Source organism: Ornithorhynchus anatinus, chromosome 5, assembly GCF_004115215.2.
Source record: "Ornithorhynchus anatinus isolate Pmale09 chromosome 5, mOrnAna1.pri.v4, whole genome shotgun sequence".
Taxonomy (NCBI): Eukaryota; Metazoa; Chordata; class Mammalia; order Monotremata; family Ornithorhynchidae; genus Ornithorhynchus; species Ornithorhynchus anatinus.
The window spans coordinates 63,154,926-63,171,016 of record NC_041732.1 but is presented as its reverse complement, the minus strand read 5'-3'; the positions used below and the strand labels follow the sequence as shown (position 1 = coordinate 63,171,016).

The 16,091-nt window shown below is 56.3% G+C and overlaps 1 protein-coding gene across 3 annotated transcripts in view; it reads left to right on the top strand.

Moving 5' to 3' along the window:
* Positions 1-15,409, top strand: part of SPEN (spen family transcriptional repressor) — an 88,553-nt gene extending 73,144 nt beyond the window's left edge. For all 3 annotated transcript variants that reach the window (XM_029065449.2, XM_029065447.2, XM_029065448.1), the window contains 5 exons: positions 2,014-9,976; positions 11,235-11,648; positions 12,130-12,324; positions 12,969-13,127; positions 14,163-15,409. In XM_029065449.2, the coding sequence (XP_028921282.1) occupies positions 2,014-9,976; positions 11,235-11,648; positions 12,130-12,324; positions 12,969-13,127; positions 14,163-14,294 (8,863 nt within the window). In that variant the 3' untranslated portion in view covers positions 14,295-15,409. The remainder of the gene's footprint in view (positions 1-2,013; positions 9,977-11,234; positions 11,649-12,129; positions 12,325-12,968; positions 13,128-14,162) is intronic.
* Positions 15,410-16,091: the final 682 nt, after the last annotated feature.

Here is a 16,091-nt window from a genome sequence, read left to right as displayed (position 1 = left end):
TTGTTTACAAGCAGGAAGGACATACTAATGCTACTCTATGGCACCCAAATTATTTGCAGCACATTAACCCAGCCCAAAGTCACTTGAGCAAAGATTCCCTAAACTCAAGCCTTCTGGGTGGCATTGTTTTCCCAGGATGACTTAAAGTTTACTTTTGAAGTAGCCAATTTTTAAAATCATTAAACGGGCATTTTGCAGACACTTTGGGGGCTTCTAATTTTTCCAGAAATTTTCAAAGGAAGATATTAGACAAGACTCTTATGACAGTTTTTTTGAGGCTTATGGGGTCACCATTTCAGTTTCCATTCAAAATGCCAGTTATGCAATGCATTTTGGCAGTCTTCCTAATGGGCCATTGACTTCCATAGGTCTCTAAGAGCTGTAGGATATAGACCGAATGATCCGCACTGGAAGGCTTGTGACAAGAAGAAGAACTGGGGAATGAAAAATAACAAGTAACTGAAAAAATGGCTTTTGTAAGCCAGTCATTTAAACTTTGTTTTCCAAATTGGTGTATTTTCTTTTCCCACTCTTCCCCACAACCAAATAGGGCTGTAAATAGAGTAAGATGTCATAACATGGGGCTCATGGTACATTATGGACAGAGTTGTATGGAGTTAGAACCCCTCTTCCCAGCCTCCTAGGGAAAGGAATCTCTGTTCCCCCCGCCCCGCCCCCCCCCCCCCCCCCAAAACCAGTGTTTGAAACTGGGGACGGGATATTTGAAATGTGGAATGATTTTAGGAAAGTCAGTGGAGAAGAAAAACCTCAAGTTGGGTATAGGAGAGGCTAGCGCAGTGGATCAAGTCTCATAGCATGCATGGCAGAGTATTTTCTGGTGAAATCAATTTCAGTGGAACTCATCTTCCCACTCAAGTCTTGCCCACCCCCTGACTTGCCCATCACTGTAAACAGCCCCACAATCCTTCCTGCCTCACAGCCCATAATATTGGCATTATCTTTGACTCCTCTCTCTAATTCAACCCACATATTCAGACTAAATCCTGTTGGTCTCACCTTCACTACATAGCCAAAGTCTGCCCTTTCCTCTCCATCCAAAATGCTGCCAAGTTAATCCAATCACTTCTCCTATTCCACTTGGACTGCTGCATCAGCCTTTTTGCTGTCCTCCCTGCCTCTTGCCTCTCCCCATTCCATACTTCACTCTGCTGCCTGGATCGCTTTTCTACAAAACCGTTCAGTCTGTTTCCCCTCTCCCCAGGAACTTCTAGTGGTTGCCCGTCGACCTCCGCTTCAAACAGGATCTCCTTACTGTTGGCTTTAAAACACTCAATCAGCTCTCTCCCTCCTACTTTCCCTCTGTGTTCTACTGCAACCCAGCCTGCGCACTTTGCTTCTCTAATGCAAACTTACAGTACTTTGATCTCATCTATCTCATTGCCAACCCCTTGCCTACATTCTGCCTCTGGCTTGGAACTCTCCCCCTCTCCCCTCCCACCCAAATATCCGACAGGCTGTCACCCTCCCCACCAAGAGGACACACCCAACTAAGCCCTTGTTTTCTCTTCTCCCACTCTATTTTGCATCGCCTTTGTACCCTCAGCCCCCTCAGCACTTATGTACTTATTTACCCCCCTCCCCAGCCTGTAACCATACTGTGGCTAGGGAATGTGCCTGCCAACTCTGTTATATTGCACTGTTTCAGGCATTAAGTACAGTGCTCTGCACTCCGTAAGCACTCCAATAAATACAATTGATCCTGTGATATTTCCCAAACTAGGGTTAAAGGGACTAAGGGTTGATGAGAAGAAACATTTTGAAAGATTCGAAGATCAGCGTCGAGGTGTCTGACACCATTGAAATGAGTCATGATTTCTTTTAGGGAATAAAATGAACTATGAATAACAGGTAGACTTCCACCACCCTCTCATTTTGCATGTAATACTGAAATCAGCAGTTCTGTGGCGCAAGAATGAAACTTTCTAACCTCACTTAAAAAAATATAACACCACTGAGCTGGAAATAAATAACACGTTTTTGTCCCTCTTGCAGAGATGAAAGACGGGGCTCCTACGAATATGCCCCTGATCGCACATATTACGAGACGGTTCGAACTCCAGGCACATATCCGGAAGACCCCCGGAGAGAATATCCAGCCCGAGGAAGGGAGTTTTATGCAGAATGGGATCCTTACCAAACGGACTATTATGATCCACGCTATTACGATGATCCTCGGGACTACAGAGATTACAGGAATGACCCATACGATCAAGATATAAGGGAATACAGTTACAGGCAGAGGGAGCGGGAAAGAGAGCGAGAGCGGTTTGAATCGGATCGGGACAGAGAACATGAAAGGAGGCCAGTTGAACGCAGCCAGAGCCCGACTCACTCCCGGCGCCCACAGAGCCCCGGGGCATCTCCTCCACCCCCGGAGAGACTGCAGAGTGAGTCAGAACGGAGGATTTACAGCAGGTCCTCCGACAGGAGCGGCAGCTGCAGCTCACTTTCCCCCCCAAGATATGATAAACTTGACAAAGCCCGCATAGAACGCTACACCAAGAATGAGAAAGTCGAGAAGGAACGCACTTTTGAACCAGAGAGGGTAGACAAAGAGAAACGCGTGGTGCGGAAGGAAAAGCCCGAAAAAGTAGAGAAGGAGAAGACGGAGAAGCAGAAACGCAAAGCCAAAATTCATTCACCCAGTTCCCAGTCCTCAGAGACAGACCAAGAAAATGAGCGAGAACCCAGTCCTGAAAAACTAAAGGGCAACAGTAAACCGAGCAAAGAGAAGGTTGACAAAGAAGGGACGGCCAAAAACCGACTGGAACTGTTACCTTTTGTAATTCTGACTCGAGTGAAAGAAAAGGAGGGGAAGGTTATCGATCAGCCTGCCTTAGAAAAGCTGAGGGCAAAGGCTGATAATGACACCGCTAAGCCTCCTCCTCCCCCGCCCCCGCCCCCACCGCCACCACCCCCTCCACTTGACCAGAAGGTCCAGGCCTCTCAGGTCGAGCCAGTAAAACCTGACCAGTCTAAACCAGAGCCTGTCCGAACGAAGGTGCCAAAGGAGAAGGCCCTGGCGAGCCACGTTGAAGTGGTCGATAAGGAGGGAAAGCTCAAGCCCAAGAAGCATCCGAAAATCGAGCCAACTCCCGAAGGGGCGAATGTGGTAGACCTGGACAAGTTGGAGGCCCGAAAAAGACGCTTCGCTGATGCCAACCCGAAAGCCGAAAGACCAAAAGCAGAAGTCAAAAGAAGCAGCCCAGATGAAGAGGATTCTCGGGTTGCGGTAAAAAAGCAGCTGGAGGTGTCTTCCCGGGATGCGACGGTGCCCAGGGAAGGGGACTCTGAGAAGAAGCCCGTGAGGAAAGAGGTGCTGAAGAGAGAGTCTAAGAAAATCAAACTGGAGCGACTCGCTACTGTTACCAGCCCCAAGGAGTGTCAAGAATCTGCCGGGGGCTCTCTGGGAACTACTGGTTTAAGGCCCAGCCTGGATCCGCAAGCGAGGTTAGGAGAGCCAGTCGAGGAACCGGTGGAAAATCCAGAAAATCCATCTAAAAAACTTAATCCTCTAAAGCCCCAGCTCAAACAGCCGCTGCCAATAGAGGACCAAGGGACTGAGAGGGAGGATATTCGGAAAAATTACTGTGGCCTCCCCGAAGAAATGCCCGATCATAAGCCTGGCCAAGAGAAACCACTCTCAGCAGAGACTGAAGAAAAAATTGGCATTGATATCGATCACACTCAAAGTTACCGGAAACAAATGGAGCAAAGCCGCAGAAAACAGCAGATGGAGATGGAAATTGCAAAGTCTGAGAAGTTTGGCAGTCCTAAAAAGGAGGTAGATGAATATGAGAGACGGAGCCTCGTTCATGAGGTGGGCAAACCCCCGCAAGATGTCACCGATGACTCGCCTCCGAGCAAAAAGAAAAAGATGGATCATTTGGATTTTGAAATTAGCACTAAAAGAGAGCGAAACTACAGAAGCTCCCGGCAGGTGAGCGAAGAATCCGAAAGGACCACCGGCTCCCCTAGCACCCGCCATTTTCCTTTTCATGAAGAGGAAGAGTCGGGCGAGTCCCCAAAGCTGGTGCCCTTGAAAGAAAGCAAAGAGTCTCCTAAAATAGATGAGAAAGGGCTTTCCTTTCCCAACCTGACAGTCCGGGAAGAGTGCCTAAAATTGAATCCCTATGATTCCAGCAGGAGGGAGCAGGTGGCAGACGTGGCCAAAATCAAGCTCACGGGCTCGAATTCCGAAGAGGAGTCGAGTCGGTGGGAGGCTCAAGTGAAACCAGAACCTGGCAGAGTGGACGTCAGCTTTCCGAGCAGCATAATCAAGAGAGACGGCATAAGAAAGAGATCGGTGCGTGACCTGGAGCCCGGAGAAGTGCCCTCTGACTCGGATGAGGATGGTGAACACAAGGCCCGGTCTCCCAAAGCCTCTTCGTTACTAGAGAGTTCTCGGCTCTCTTTTTTACTAAGAGACAGGGAAGACAAACTCCGTGAGAGAGATGAGAGGCTTTCGAGTTCTTTAGAAAGAAATAAGTTTTATTCTTTTGCCTTGGATAAGACTATCACGCCAGACACTAAGGCTCTGCTCGAAAGAGCGAAATCCCTCTCTTCTTCCAGGGAAGAGAACTGGTCTTTCCTAGATTGGGATTCGAGATTTGCAAGTTTTCGAAACAACAAGGACAAAGAAAAAGTAGACTCGGCCCCAAGGCCTATCCCGTCGTGGTACATGAAAAAGAAAAAGATCAGAACTGACTCTGAAGGGAAGATGGATGACAAAAAGGAGGATCATAAAGAGGAGGAGCAGGAGAGGCAGGAACTGTTTGCCTCCCGGTTCCTACACAGCTCAATCTTTGAGCAAGACTCGAAGCGTCTGCAGCACTTGGAAAGAAAAGATGAAGAACTTGACCTTCTTTCCGGGAGGCTGTATGGGAGGCAGGCGTCAACGGATGGCGCAAACAGCGCTTCTGATTTGGTTCAAGAACCCGTAGTTCTGTTCCACAGTAGATTCATCGAGCTCACACGCATGCAGCAGAAAGAGAAGGAGAAAGACCAGAAGCCCAGGGAGGTGGAGAAGCCGGAAGACCGAGATGCCCGGCCCAAGTCCCCAGAATTGGTTTCTGAAAACAAAGAACCGGAACCTAAATCCTCAGCGGCAGCGGGGACTCCGACAATCCCCGCCACTCCCCAGGAACCGGGGCCCTTGGCTCCCGAGAAGACCGCAAATGAAAAGGCAGGCGAGGGGCCTCCCCCAAAAGAGGAGAAGCCGGTGGAGCATGCCCCCATAGCAGAAGAGCCTAAATCTGGGCCCGAGCAGGCCGCTTCTGTCGCTGTGGACCCCCCAGGACAAGTAGACGTGCCCCCGGCAACTGAGACTAGCAAGGAGGTGGTTCCCACCCAGCTGGTTCCCGAGGACAACTCCATGTCCACTGAGCATCCCTCGTATTTAGATACCAAGCCCCCGACCCCCGGAGCCTCATTTTCTCAAGCGGACATCGGCACAGATCCGGAACCTGAAAGCGCCGCGTTGAACCCACCCTCTTCCAAGCCCGCCCAGAAGGCTGAGGAGCCGGGCGAGCCTCAAGAAGAGAAATCGGTGCCTGCCGCCAACCCAGATCCTAATGCCAACCAGAAAGTCGAGGTCGCTCCGGAGATTCAGCCCCAGGGCTCGGACAACGATTTGGAAGTTGAACCTCCCGTGGTGGCAAAGGACAAGAAGTCGTACAAAAGCAAACGCTCCAAGACGCCGGTGCAGTCAACTGCGGCCAGCGTCGCCGAGAAGCCGGTCACGAGAAAGAGCGAGAGGATTGACCGGGAAAAGTTGAAACGGTCCAGTTCACCCCGCGGAGAGGTACAGAAACTCTTGGAATTAAAGGTGGAGGCAGAGAAGATGGCGAGGAACGCCGCCAAGTCCCCAGGCTCGGCGGCGGAGCCGGAAAACACCGAGCCAAGTTTACCTCTCAGCCGGACCAGGCGCCGAAATGTGAGATCGGTGTATGCCACCACGGGGGACAACGAGGGCCCGTCACCCATCAAAGACCCAGTCGACCAACCGCGGACCACCAGGAAACGAGGCGAAAAAGAGCCCCAGGAGACGGCCACGGTCCCCACTACTCCCCGGCGGGGAAGACCTCCCAAAACGCGCCGCAAGCCCGAGGAAGATGTGTCCCCCATCAAAGTGGAGCCGGCTCAACAGGAGCCAGAGGAGCCAGAGGCTAAAGAGGCAGTCGAACCCCCCAAAGCTGCCGAGGGCTGGAGGTCTCCCAGGGCCCAGAAGGCAGCGGCCACCAGTGGCCAGCAGGGCAAGAAGGGGAAGAACGAGCCAAAAGCCGAAGCCGCGGCCGAAGCGTCGGAGGACGGGCCCGAAGCGGGCTCCCAGGAGCCGCATGCCGGCGAAAGCAGTTCAAAATCTAAGTCTGACAAAGAGGAGGCGGGACCTGAGCAGAAGCGGGACAAGAAGGAAGCGGACCCAGACCGAGAGCCCACCGAATCGCCCCCAGTGGAGATCGTGGAGAAGAAGCCGGTCCCGGAAAAGAGCACCAAATCGAAGAGGGGGCGGTCTCGCACCGCCAAGACTGCCGTGGACAAGGCTCCGCTGTGTCTGAAAAACGTAGAGATCCGCCTCAATGTCGATGAGGTGAAAGGGGCCCTGCGGCCCACCGAAGAAGAAGCAGAGCCAGTGGTGACATCCCCAGGGAAGATGAAGAGTCCTCCCCTGAAGGACGACAGTCCGGCACTTCAGTTTGCAAAGGCCGAGCCGGGACCTGCTCCCGGTCAAGACACGGAGAAAGAGGTACCACGGGAGCCAAAGCAGTCTCCGGAAGCGGCCCAGTTAGCCAAGCAGATTGAACTGGAACAGGCCGTGGAAAACATCGCCAAGCTCACCGAGACCCCGTCCATTGCAGCTTACAAAGAACAGGCAGCCGACATGGCAGAAGCTCGCCCGGACCAGGAGGAGGGAGACAAACCCGCCCACCAGGCTAGCGAGACCGAACTGGCAGCGGCCATCGGCTCCATCATCAACGACATCGCCGGCGAGCCGGAGGGCTTCCCGGCTCCCCCGACGTACCCCGCGGAGCCGGAGGCGGAGCTCTCCACGGATCCGCTTGTCTTGCCGTCTCCCCGGGAGGAGATGGAGCCGGAGACGGACCAGGCTGTCTCCGGCCTCTTGGACAGCGATGCTCCCGTGGAGCCTCAAGGGGGGCAGCCCGGGAGCGGCCCGGTCCCTCCGGTGGTTGTGGCGGAAACCAAGGAGGCCGAGGTGAGCTTCAGCGAGTCTTCCAGTTCAGCCCAGGAAGCGGAGACGCTGCAGGAGGTGGATGTGTCCCGGAAAGACAAGGGCCGCCAGAAGGCGACCCGGTACCGCCGCAAGAGAAGCGTGAGCAAGAGAGGTGAGGCCGTGGAGACGAACGCGTTCGAGCCGGAACACGGGCGGAGCAAGTCTCCCGGGGCCAACGAGATGAAGTTCAAACCCCAAGAGGTGCCGAAGGAGGACAAGCCGACCGAGAATCCCCACCCCGCCTCTCCGGAACCAAGTGTGACCGACCTGGGCAAGGACCCCGTGGCTGAGCCGGACCTCCCGGACCCTCCCGCCGAGGACGGCACCCCCGTTAAAGCTCCGGACCTGCCCCCTCCATCCGGGGACGATGGGAGTCCGGCTGGTCTCAAACTCCGGTCGGCTGTCGAAAACGCCCCAGCCACCCCCCCTCCGGGTGTGCTCGGCACACCCGTGCCCGCGATTCCCTCTGCGACGGCGACGAAACTCCCGGCCCCGCCGGCCGCCGGCCTCGTCCCCCTCCACCCCGGTGGCACCAAGGTGACGGAGTGGATCACGAGGCACGAAGAACCCCGGGCCCGCTCTACCCCGCCCCCGGCCCTCCCCCCAGACACCAAGGCCTCCGACATAGACACCAACTCCAGCACCCTGAGAAAGATCCTCATGGAGCCCAAGTACGTCTCGGCGGCGAGCATCGCCTCCACACACGTCACGGCCGCCATCGCGGAGCCAGTCAGCGCCCCTCGCGTAGAGGAGGTCCCGCACCCCGCCGTAGAGTCAGTGAAACCGGTCTCAGAGGACAAGCCGGCAGTCCCCGTGACCAACGCCTCCGACCTGCCTGCGGCCGAAGCCCCGGTGTTCCCGGAGAAGGAGAAGATCAGCACGGTCATTGCCCCTAAAGCCACGTCGGTCATCAGCCGGATGCCTGCGAGCATCGATTTGGAGGAGACCCCGAGAATCGCCCTGATGAAGCAGGCCCCGGCGGCCCAGACGTGTCTGGTGAACGCCCCATCGCCGAAGTACAAGCAGAGGCCGACCACCAACGACAACAGCAGGTTTCACCCGGGGTCCATGTCCGTGATCGAAGACCGGCCCGTGGAGCCTGGCTCCGGCCCAAGCCTGCGCGTGAACACCTCTGAGGGCGTCGTGCTCCTCAGCTACTCGGGGCAGAAGACGGAAGGCCCTCAGCGGATCAGCGCCAAAATCAGCCAGATCCCCCCGGCCAGCGCGGTGGACATCGAGTTCCAGCAGTCCGTGTCCAAATCCCAGCTCAAGCAGGAGCCCGTGGCTCCCTCCCAGCCAGCGCCCAAAGGTTCGCAGACCCCCGGGGCCTATGGGAGTGTCCCCGCCCACCCCTCCCTGGTCCTGGGCTCCCCGCCCTACAGCGCCCCTCCCGTGATGGCCTCGGTGAAGCAGGAGCGGCCTTCTCTGGACAAGCCCGAGGCGAGCCACCTGGCGGTCTCCACGCCCGCCACTCAGGCCGGCCCGACCAAAGTCCTCTCGCAGGCAGTGAGCGCCCCGCCGGTGCTGGTGCACAGCCAGATGGTCCTCCCTCCGGCCGTGGCGACCACCGCCAACAAGAAGCTGCCCGAGCCCGTCACCCTCAAAGTGGAGACCAAGGTCCTCCAGCCCGCCAACTTGAGCCCGGGGCTCAGCCCCCTCCACCCTCCTTCCTTAGCGGGCAAGCTGCACCCGGACGCCAACCACGTGGGCTCCGGACCCAGCACGCCGACGGACCGAACCATCTCCCACCTGGGCGTCCCGAAGCAGGAACCCCACTCGCCTCGCACCAGCGGGCACTCCCCCGCTCCGTTTCCCCGGGCCTGTCACCCGAGCGGCACCTCCTCCCCGGCGCTGTCCGGGAACGCCTCCGTCCTGCTGGCCCCGGGCATCCCGGTGCCCCAGTACATTTCCAGCATCCACCCCGAGCAGTCTGTCATCATGCCCCCGCACAGCGTCACCCAGACCGTGTCCCTCAGCCACCTGTCTCAAGGGGAGGTCCGCATGAACACCCCGCCGCTGCCGGGCATGCCCTACGGCATCCGGCCCGAGGCCCTCCACTCCCCGCGAGCGGCCCTGCAGCCTCCGCTGGAGATCCGGCCCCAGAGGTCCAGCACGCCCCAGCCAGCGCCGGTCCGAGACATCGTCATCCCCCCGCTGCCCGCGCAGCACCCCGCCGACGAGGAGGTGCACTACCACCACCCCGTCTGCCGCGGGTCGGCCCCCGTGCAGTCGGACGTCCTGGTCATGCAGCCGGACTACCGGATCCACCCCCCGGGCATCAGGCTGCACGACCAGTACAGCGTTCCGCGGGACATGAGGATGATCATGCACTCGCACATGGCGGCGGTCGGCGACCACCACCCGGAGTCGAGACGATCCCGGACCCCCGATGGATCGGTGAAAACACCCCCAGCCAGCAAGACCCCTCAGCCCGGGAAGGAGACCCCCAAGGCCTCGGATGTCAAAATGGCCCACTCGCCCCACAGCGAACCCCGCCTCCTCAGCGTCCCGCCCAGCGGCCAGCTTCCGGGGCTGCCCCTTACCCCGCCCGTGGTGGTGCCCCACGGGGTGCAGATCATACACCCCTCCGGGAGCTCCTTTCACGAGTACCGGTCGGTCTATGGCGACATACGGAACTATCACACGGCCGCTCAGCTGGGGCACCCTCAGTTTCCCGGCGCCTCCTCCATGGGCCTGTCTTCCCGGAGCATGACCCCATCTCAGGTGAGAAAGGGGGACGCCCCCCTCCCGTGCCTCGGCGGCCGCCGCTGACCTCAAGGGCTCTGCCCTCAGAGGGCCCATGTCGGGGCTTCTCAACTGCGCAGCTCCGATCCAGGGGGCGGGGGGGAAGGGAGGGTGCGAGGAGAGGAGTCGTCAGGTCTCTTCTCTGTGTTCTGAATTTTCCTCCAGTCGGTTAGTCTGCTGCTCTGCACGGAGGAAGCATCTGGTTGATCCGTCGGTCGGTGGAATTTCTCGAGCGCTCACCATGGGCAGAGCACAAGACTAAGCACTTGGGAGAGTACGATAGCATTGGTAGATACCCTAAAGGAGCTTACAGTCTAGTGGGGGACGCAGAATTAAAGTCAGCTATGCGTAGGAGAAGGAGGACAGTAAAAGGACGTGGGCGAGTGCGGTGGGGCGAGTAGCAAAGCTTAAGGGGTACGGACCCAAATGGAGCGGTGACGCAGAAGAGAGGGCAAAGGCGAATAAAGGGAGGAAGCGAGAGGCGAGTCAGGGAAAGCCTCTCGAAGGAGATGTGATTTTAGTAGGGTTTTGAAGAAGGGGACATGGCAGTGTCTCAGATGTGAAAGGGGAGGGGGCTTCAGGCCAGAAGGAGGATGTGAGCCAGGGGTCAACAGCCAGAGAGGTGAGATGGAGGCACAACGGGCAGGTTGGCTTTAGAGGACTGAACGGGCAGGCGGAGTTGTAGCGGGAGATGAGCCAGGTCACGTAGGAGTTGGGGTGAGCCGTTGGAATGCCTTTAAGCCATCGACGGTCAGTTTCTATATTGTGTGGAGATGGATGAGTGATCATTGGAAGTCTTTGAGGGGTGGGGAGATGTCAGCGTTAAACAGATACCCAAACAAGACTCCGACCCGCAGGCAGGAGGAAGGTCGCGAGTCATTAGAAAGAACACTGATAGGGAAGAGGGGGCCCTCTCTGGGAGTGGGGATATTCGGTTGGGGGTGTTTTGAGCAGTCCTGCTGGGGGACAGGGAGAGGGACCAGATACAGGATGGAGGATTGTGAACCATTTTTTGGGACCCGGCATCCCAGCGCTGGATTTTCCCCTCCCAATGGGGAAGAAGAGGGAAGTGGTCGCTCAAAGGTGGGGTCACTGACTTCTCTTCCAAAGGGACTCCAGAGTCACTTGGGCCTTCCGTTTCCCTGTTGGAGGCGGTTGTAGGTGAGGCTGATAAGCGTGTGGAGTCAGTTCTGATGTGTGCTCTGCTTCGCCCCCTTCCTCCCTTTCCTCTTTCCAGGGTCTGCCCGAAGGGGAACACTCCCATCCCAGCCAGCCCGTACGCAGCAAAACTCCACAGATCTCCCAGGATGCCAAGGCGCCCCCAACGGGAGGAGCTGAACCAACCCACCTCCCGACTGTAAATAGACACGCCAGCCAGATGGACCCTCACATACACCTGCAGCGGGCCCAGGCCGAAACGGGTCAGACCTCTTATCCCTCGCCGGTGTCCATCTCCATGAAGCAGGAGCTCCCTTCGCCCCACCCGCCTCCGGCCGTTCAGAAACAGCCCTTATTCATTCCGACCACCTCGGGCCCGGGGGCCCCACCGGGACTGGCTCTGCCTCGCCCTGAATCGCAGTCTGTCCTCAAGCAGGATCCACCTTCTCATCCCGTGTCCCAGAGACCCGTGGATATGGTCCAGCTGTTAAAGGTAAAGGTGGGCTGCCCCTCCCCGCATCTCTGCTGCCCCTTGGGCCCTCCCAGGGCTCAGGCTGGCGGGAGGGGGATCTGAGCTCCGGCTGGTTTCCCGGGACGACCCACGCCGCGGGCTCCCTCACCTGGCTCCGCTCGGCTCTTGGAGAAGCAGCGTGGCACAGTAGAAAGAGCACGGGCTTTGGAGTCAGAGGTCATGAGTTCGAATCCCGGCTCTGCCACTTGTCAGCTGTGTGACTGTGGGCAAGTCACTTCACTTCTCTGTGCCTCAGTTACCTCATCTGTAAAATGGGGAGTAAGACTGTGAGCCCCACATGCGACAACCTGATTCCCCTGTGTCTACCCCAGCGCTTAGAACAGTGCTCTGCACATAGTAAGCGCTTAACAAATACCAACATTATTATTATTATTATTTCTCCTTTTGACAGGTTGGGTTTTTATCTCTCTTTTCCTCCCTCCCTCTCCTTCCCTTCCCGCAGAAGTACCCGATCGTATGGCAGGGCCTCCTGGCGCTAAAGAACGACACGGCCGCGGTCCAGCTCCATTTTGTCTCTGGGAACAACGTCCTGGCCCACCGGTCCCTGCCGGCCCCTGAGGGGGGGCCCCCGCTGAGAATCGCCCAGCGGATGCGGCTGGAGACCTCGCAGCTGGAAGGGGTGGCCCGCAGGATGATGGTGAGCTTGGCTGGGTGCCGCGAGCCCCGCCGGGTACCCCACCTTTTCTCCTTCAACCCCCAAGCCCAGCTGCCCTGGTCTAATGGGGCGGGGTGGGACTTAGTCTGCTTCTTCAAAGGGCTGCTCTCGAACCTCTCTGCTCCCCGCCTCCCTCAGAGGAGAGGGAATGTCCTCGACCTGCTGGGGAAAAAGGCAGCGGCTTCTTCGGAGGCTCCCGGAGAGGCCGGCCGGGGGTGATTAGGCCTGCAGCCTCTGTCACAGGTGAACCCTGCTTTCCCCGAGAGAATGGCACTGGGTGTTCGTTCCTGCTGGGACCTTTCTCTGGGCTGCGTGGCTTAGTGGAAAGAACACGGGCCTGGGAAGGAGCTGGGTTCTCATTCTGGCGCCTCCCCTTGCCTGCCGTGTGACCTTGGGCAGGTGACTTCACTTCTCTGGGCTTCACTTACCTCAGTAAAGACTATAAGCCCCCTGGGGAACAAAGACTTTCCAACCTGTTTATCTTGTATTTACTCCAGCATTTAGTATAGCGCCTGCCACATAGTAGCGAAGTAACAAATACCACTTAAAAAAAAGCCATGCCCTTGTCACTCCCTCCGCCCCCTTGATCTAGCCTGCTCAAATGGGCCCCTCTCCTCCCTGCCCAGGTGGAGAGCGATTACTGCCTGCTGCTGGCGTTGCCCTGTGGCCGAGACCAGGAGGATGTCGTGAACCAGACAGAGTCCCTCAAAGCAGCTTTCATCACCTATCTGCAGACCAAACAGGCTGCAGGGATCATCAACGTTCCCAACCCCGGCTCAAATCAGGTCTGTGGTCCCGGGGTGGGGTGTGGTGTGGGTGCCCCTGGACTCGGGGGGGGGGAGGGGGGTGGGGGGGGAGGGTGGCGCCCACTCAACGACTGAAGGCAGTGGGGCTGGCACAGGGGCACCGGATAGGCTCACATCCCATTGTGCACATGCGCCCCTCCCAACACCCTGGTCCCTTCCCGACAGTGGTGATCAGGAGAAGCAGCATGGTGGTGTGGATAGAATTCAGGCGTGGGAGTCAGAAGAAGGTCATGGGTTCTAATCCTGGCTCTGCCACTTGTCTGTGTGACCTTGGGCAAGTCACTTCATCTCTCTGGACCTCATCTGTAAAATGGGGATTGAGACTGAGGCCCGTGGGGGACAGGAACTGTGTCCATCCCCACTTGCTTGTAATAATAACAAAGATGGTATTTGTTAAACGCTTACTGTGTGCCAAGCACTGTTCTAAGTAGTCACCCCAGCACTTAGTGCCTGGCATGTAGTAAGCATTTAACAAATACCATCATTATTATTATCATATTTTCTGGGTGGCAGAGGCAGTGGGCTAAATATTGGAGCAAATCCAGGGTAGTTAGGAGGCCAACCGCCCCAGGCCAGGATTCTTTCCGGTAGGCCACGGGGCCTCCCTTTTCCCCTGTTCGCACCTGCACTCAAAGGCCAGAACGTTTCCAGTCCTGGGACCGCGGTGGGTTGGGGAGCCTGATTTGGACCTTGGCAGTCAAGGTGGGAGGTGCTCTCACTAGACAGAACAGAGAAGCGGGGGGCCTCCTCCAAGGCCCAGTGGACAAGGAGTGGCATTTTCCTAGTACAAAGGCTCTGGGCCAGGGCCTGGTCCTCCTCGGCTTGGCCCGAGGCCGGCGGTGGCCCAGACCAGTCCTCGGGGACGGATGCCTTCTAGGGGCCCCAACGACCGACCCCCATCTCCATTCGGGCCCTAGAATGATCTTCCCCTGGGGAGTGGAGGGAGGGGCCTTTTCACTCCGGTTTGCTCTTTTCACTCAGCCCTCCCCTCCCGCCTTCTCTCCCCCTCTCCAGCCTGCTTACGTTCTGCAGATCTTCCCACCCTGTGAATTCTCGGAGAGTCACCTGTCCCGCCTGGCCCCGGACCTGCTCGCCAGCATCTCCAACATCTCTCCCCACCTCATGATCGTCATCGCCTCCGTGTGAGCCGCTGCCGGGGGCCCGCTTTGGTTTGTGTTTGCCACGGCCCTGCGGCGAAAGAGCGAGCGAGAGTGAGAGGGCGAGCGAGCCAGGAAGCCAGCTGAGAAGCAGCAGGAGGAGGTGCTGCCGGACAGACGGACAGCCAAGCCTCCTGCCTCGCTGGCCTCGATGACACTTGTCGCTGGGTAGCGGTGCTGCTACCTTGTATGTTTACATATTGCTTTAGCTTATGGACAACCGATGCACTCAGCAGGCACGTTGGGGTTGGGTTCTCAAAAACCTCCTTTCGGGGAAAGGAAAAGGGCGGCGGAATGAGGATTTTTTTTTTTTTTAAACAAATGGAAAAAGGAAAAAAAAAAAAACAAACCCCGAACTGCCTTTGCACTAAATTAGTGACTTGGACTTTTGCCCAGTTGAAGACGTGCTGTGACGTTCTGGATGTCTCGACACACATTGACATGCATTGTGGACTTGAATGCGGGACTTGGGAATTTCTGCAGAAATCAAGGGGTCAAAGAACATTTCATACAATTCCCTCCCTTCCCCCCCCCTTCTCCCCAACTTTTCTGGAAGCGTGACCCTCCTTAATCACCTCTCTCTCTCGCTGCCACCATCTTTGATTCATCTGGGATGTACAGTTTACATGGAAAAAAGAAAAAAAAAAGCATACAAAAGGGAAAATCTCCATTTTCCTTCCTGGTGGGATGTGCAGAACTCAGTGGGTGTGTGTATATATAAATATATATATAATATATATAAATATATATAATACTGACTTTAAAAATCAAATCCCCCTGACATACATTTTTTTTTAATCTGTGCCAAAAATGTGTTTTCAGAGAAAATCTTATTTTCATACTCAGACTTTGTATTGTCACTCATTTGTAAGTGCGCTTCATTTAAACATGATACCCTTTTCCCCCCTTCCCCTCCGCCCACGATGTGGAAGTGTTATACACTTGTACAAAGAGACTTTTTACCCCTCTCCTCTCCCTGGCCCACTGCCCCCCTTCTCCCCCACCCAGTCCTAACACTTATTAATTTATGGAACTGTTTTTCTCAGCGCAGTTTTGTTTTGTGTGTCCATTGGATTACAAACTTTATTAAAAAATACAAAACAAGTCGAGCGTGGATGTGATGGTCGGGCTCCCCGTGGGTTACCCTCGCCCACCCTCTCCCTCGACATCTGTACGGGGGGGTGGGCCCCTCCAGGTCTCCCCGGGCCTGTCCCTTCTGCCCATTTTGGCCCCGGCTAAGCCCACCTCAGCCTGGGACGTTGGATTTTGTACAGCGGGAAAGATGACTTCCCAGATCAAATTGGATAGCAACCGCCTTTCAGCTGGGTGGGATAGATAGCGGTGAAGCCCCAGAGACCCTTTGGTTACTGGGTAACATTGAAGGCACTTAATACTTTGATACCCGGAAGAAACGACCACCCAAACTTACACACTGGAAGGAGGCTTTGGCTGCTTGTTTTCCCTGTTCCGTATCAGACTCTGCTTGCCCCTAGCCCTGAAAAGGAAGTGCTGGGAGCCTTTTTACCAGAGGGTGCAGCTGGAAAGAAACCGCAAGTCACCCGCCCTCAACCAATCCACAGACAAGTGTGAAAAAGTTCATCGGTGCGTGGGGCGGGACTGGAAGGTTTATGGTGTGCACGGCCCTTACACTGTAAGCGCTTGGGAGAGTACAATTTAACTGACTCAGTAGACAAGATCTCTTTCCTAAAGGGACTCAGCTTGGGTGTCAAACCTTCTTGCAGCCCAACAGCCTGTGGGAGGAACATCCACTTGAGAATTCAATATT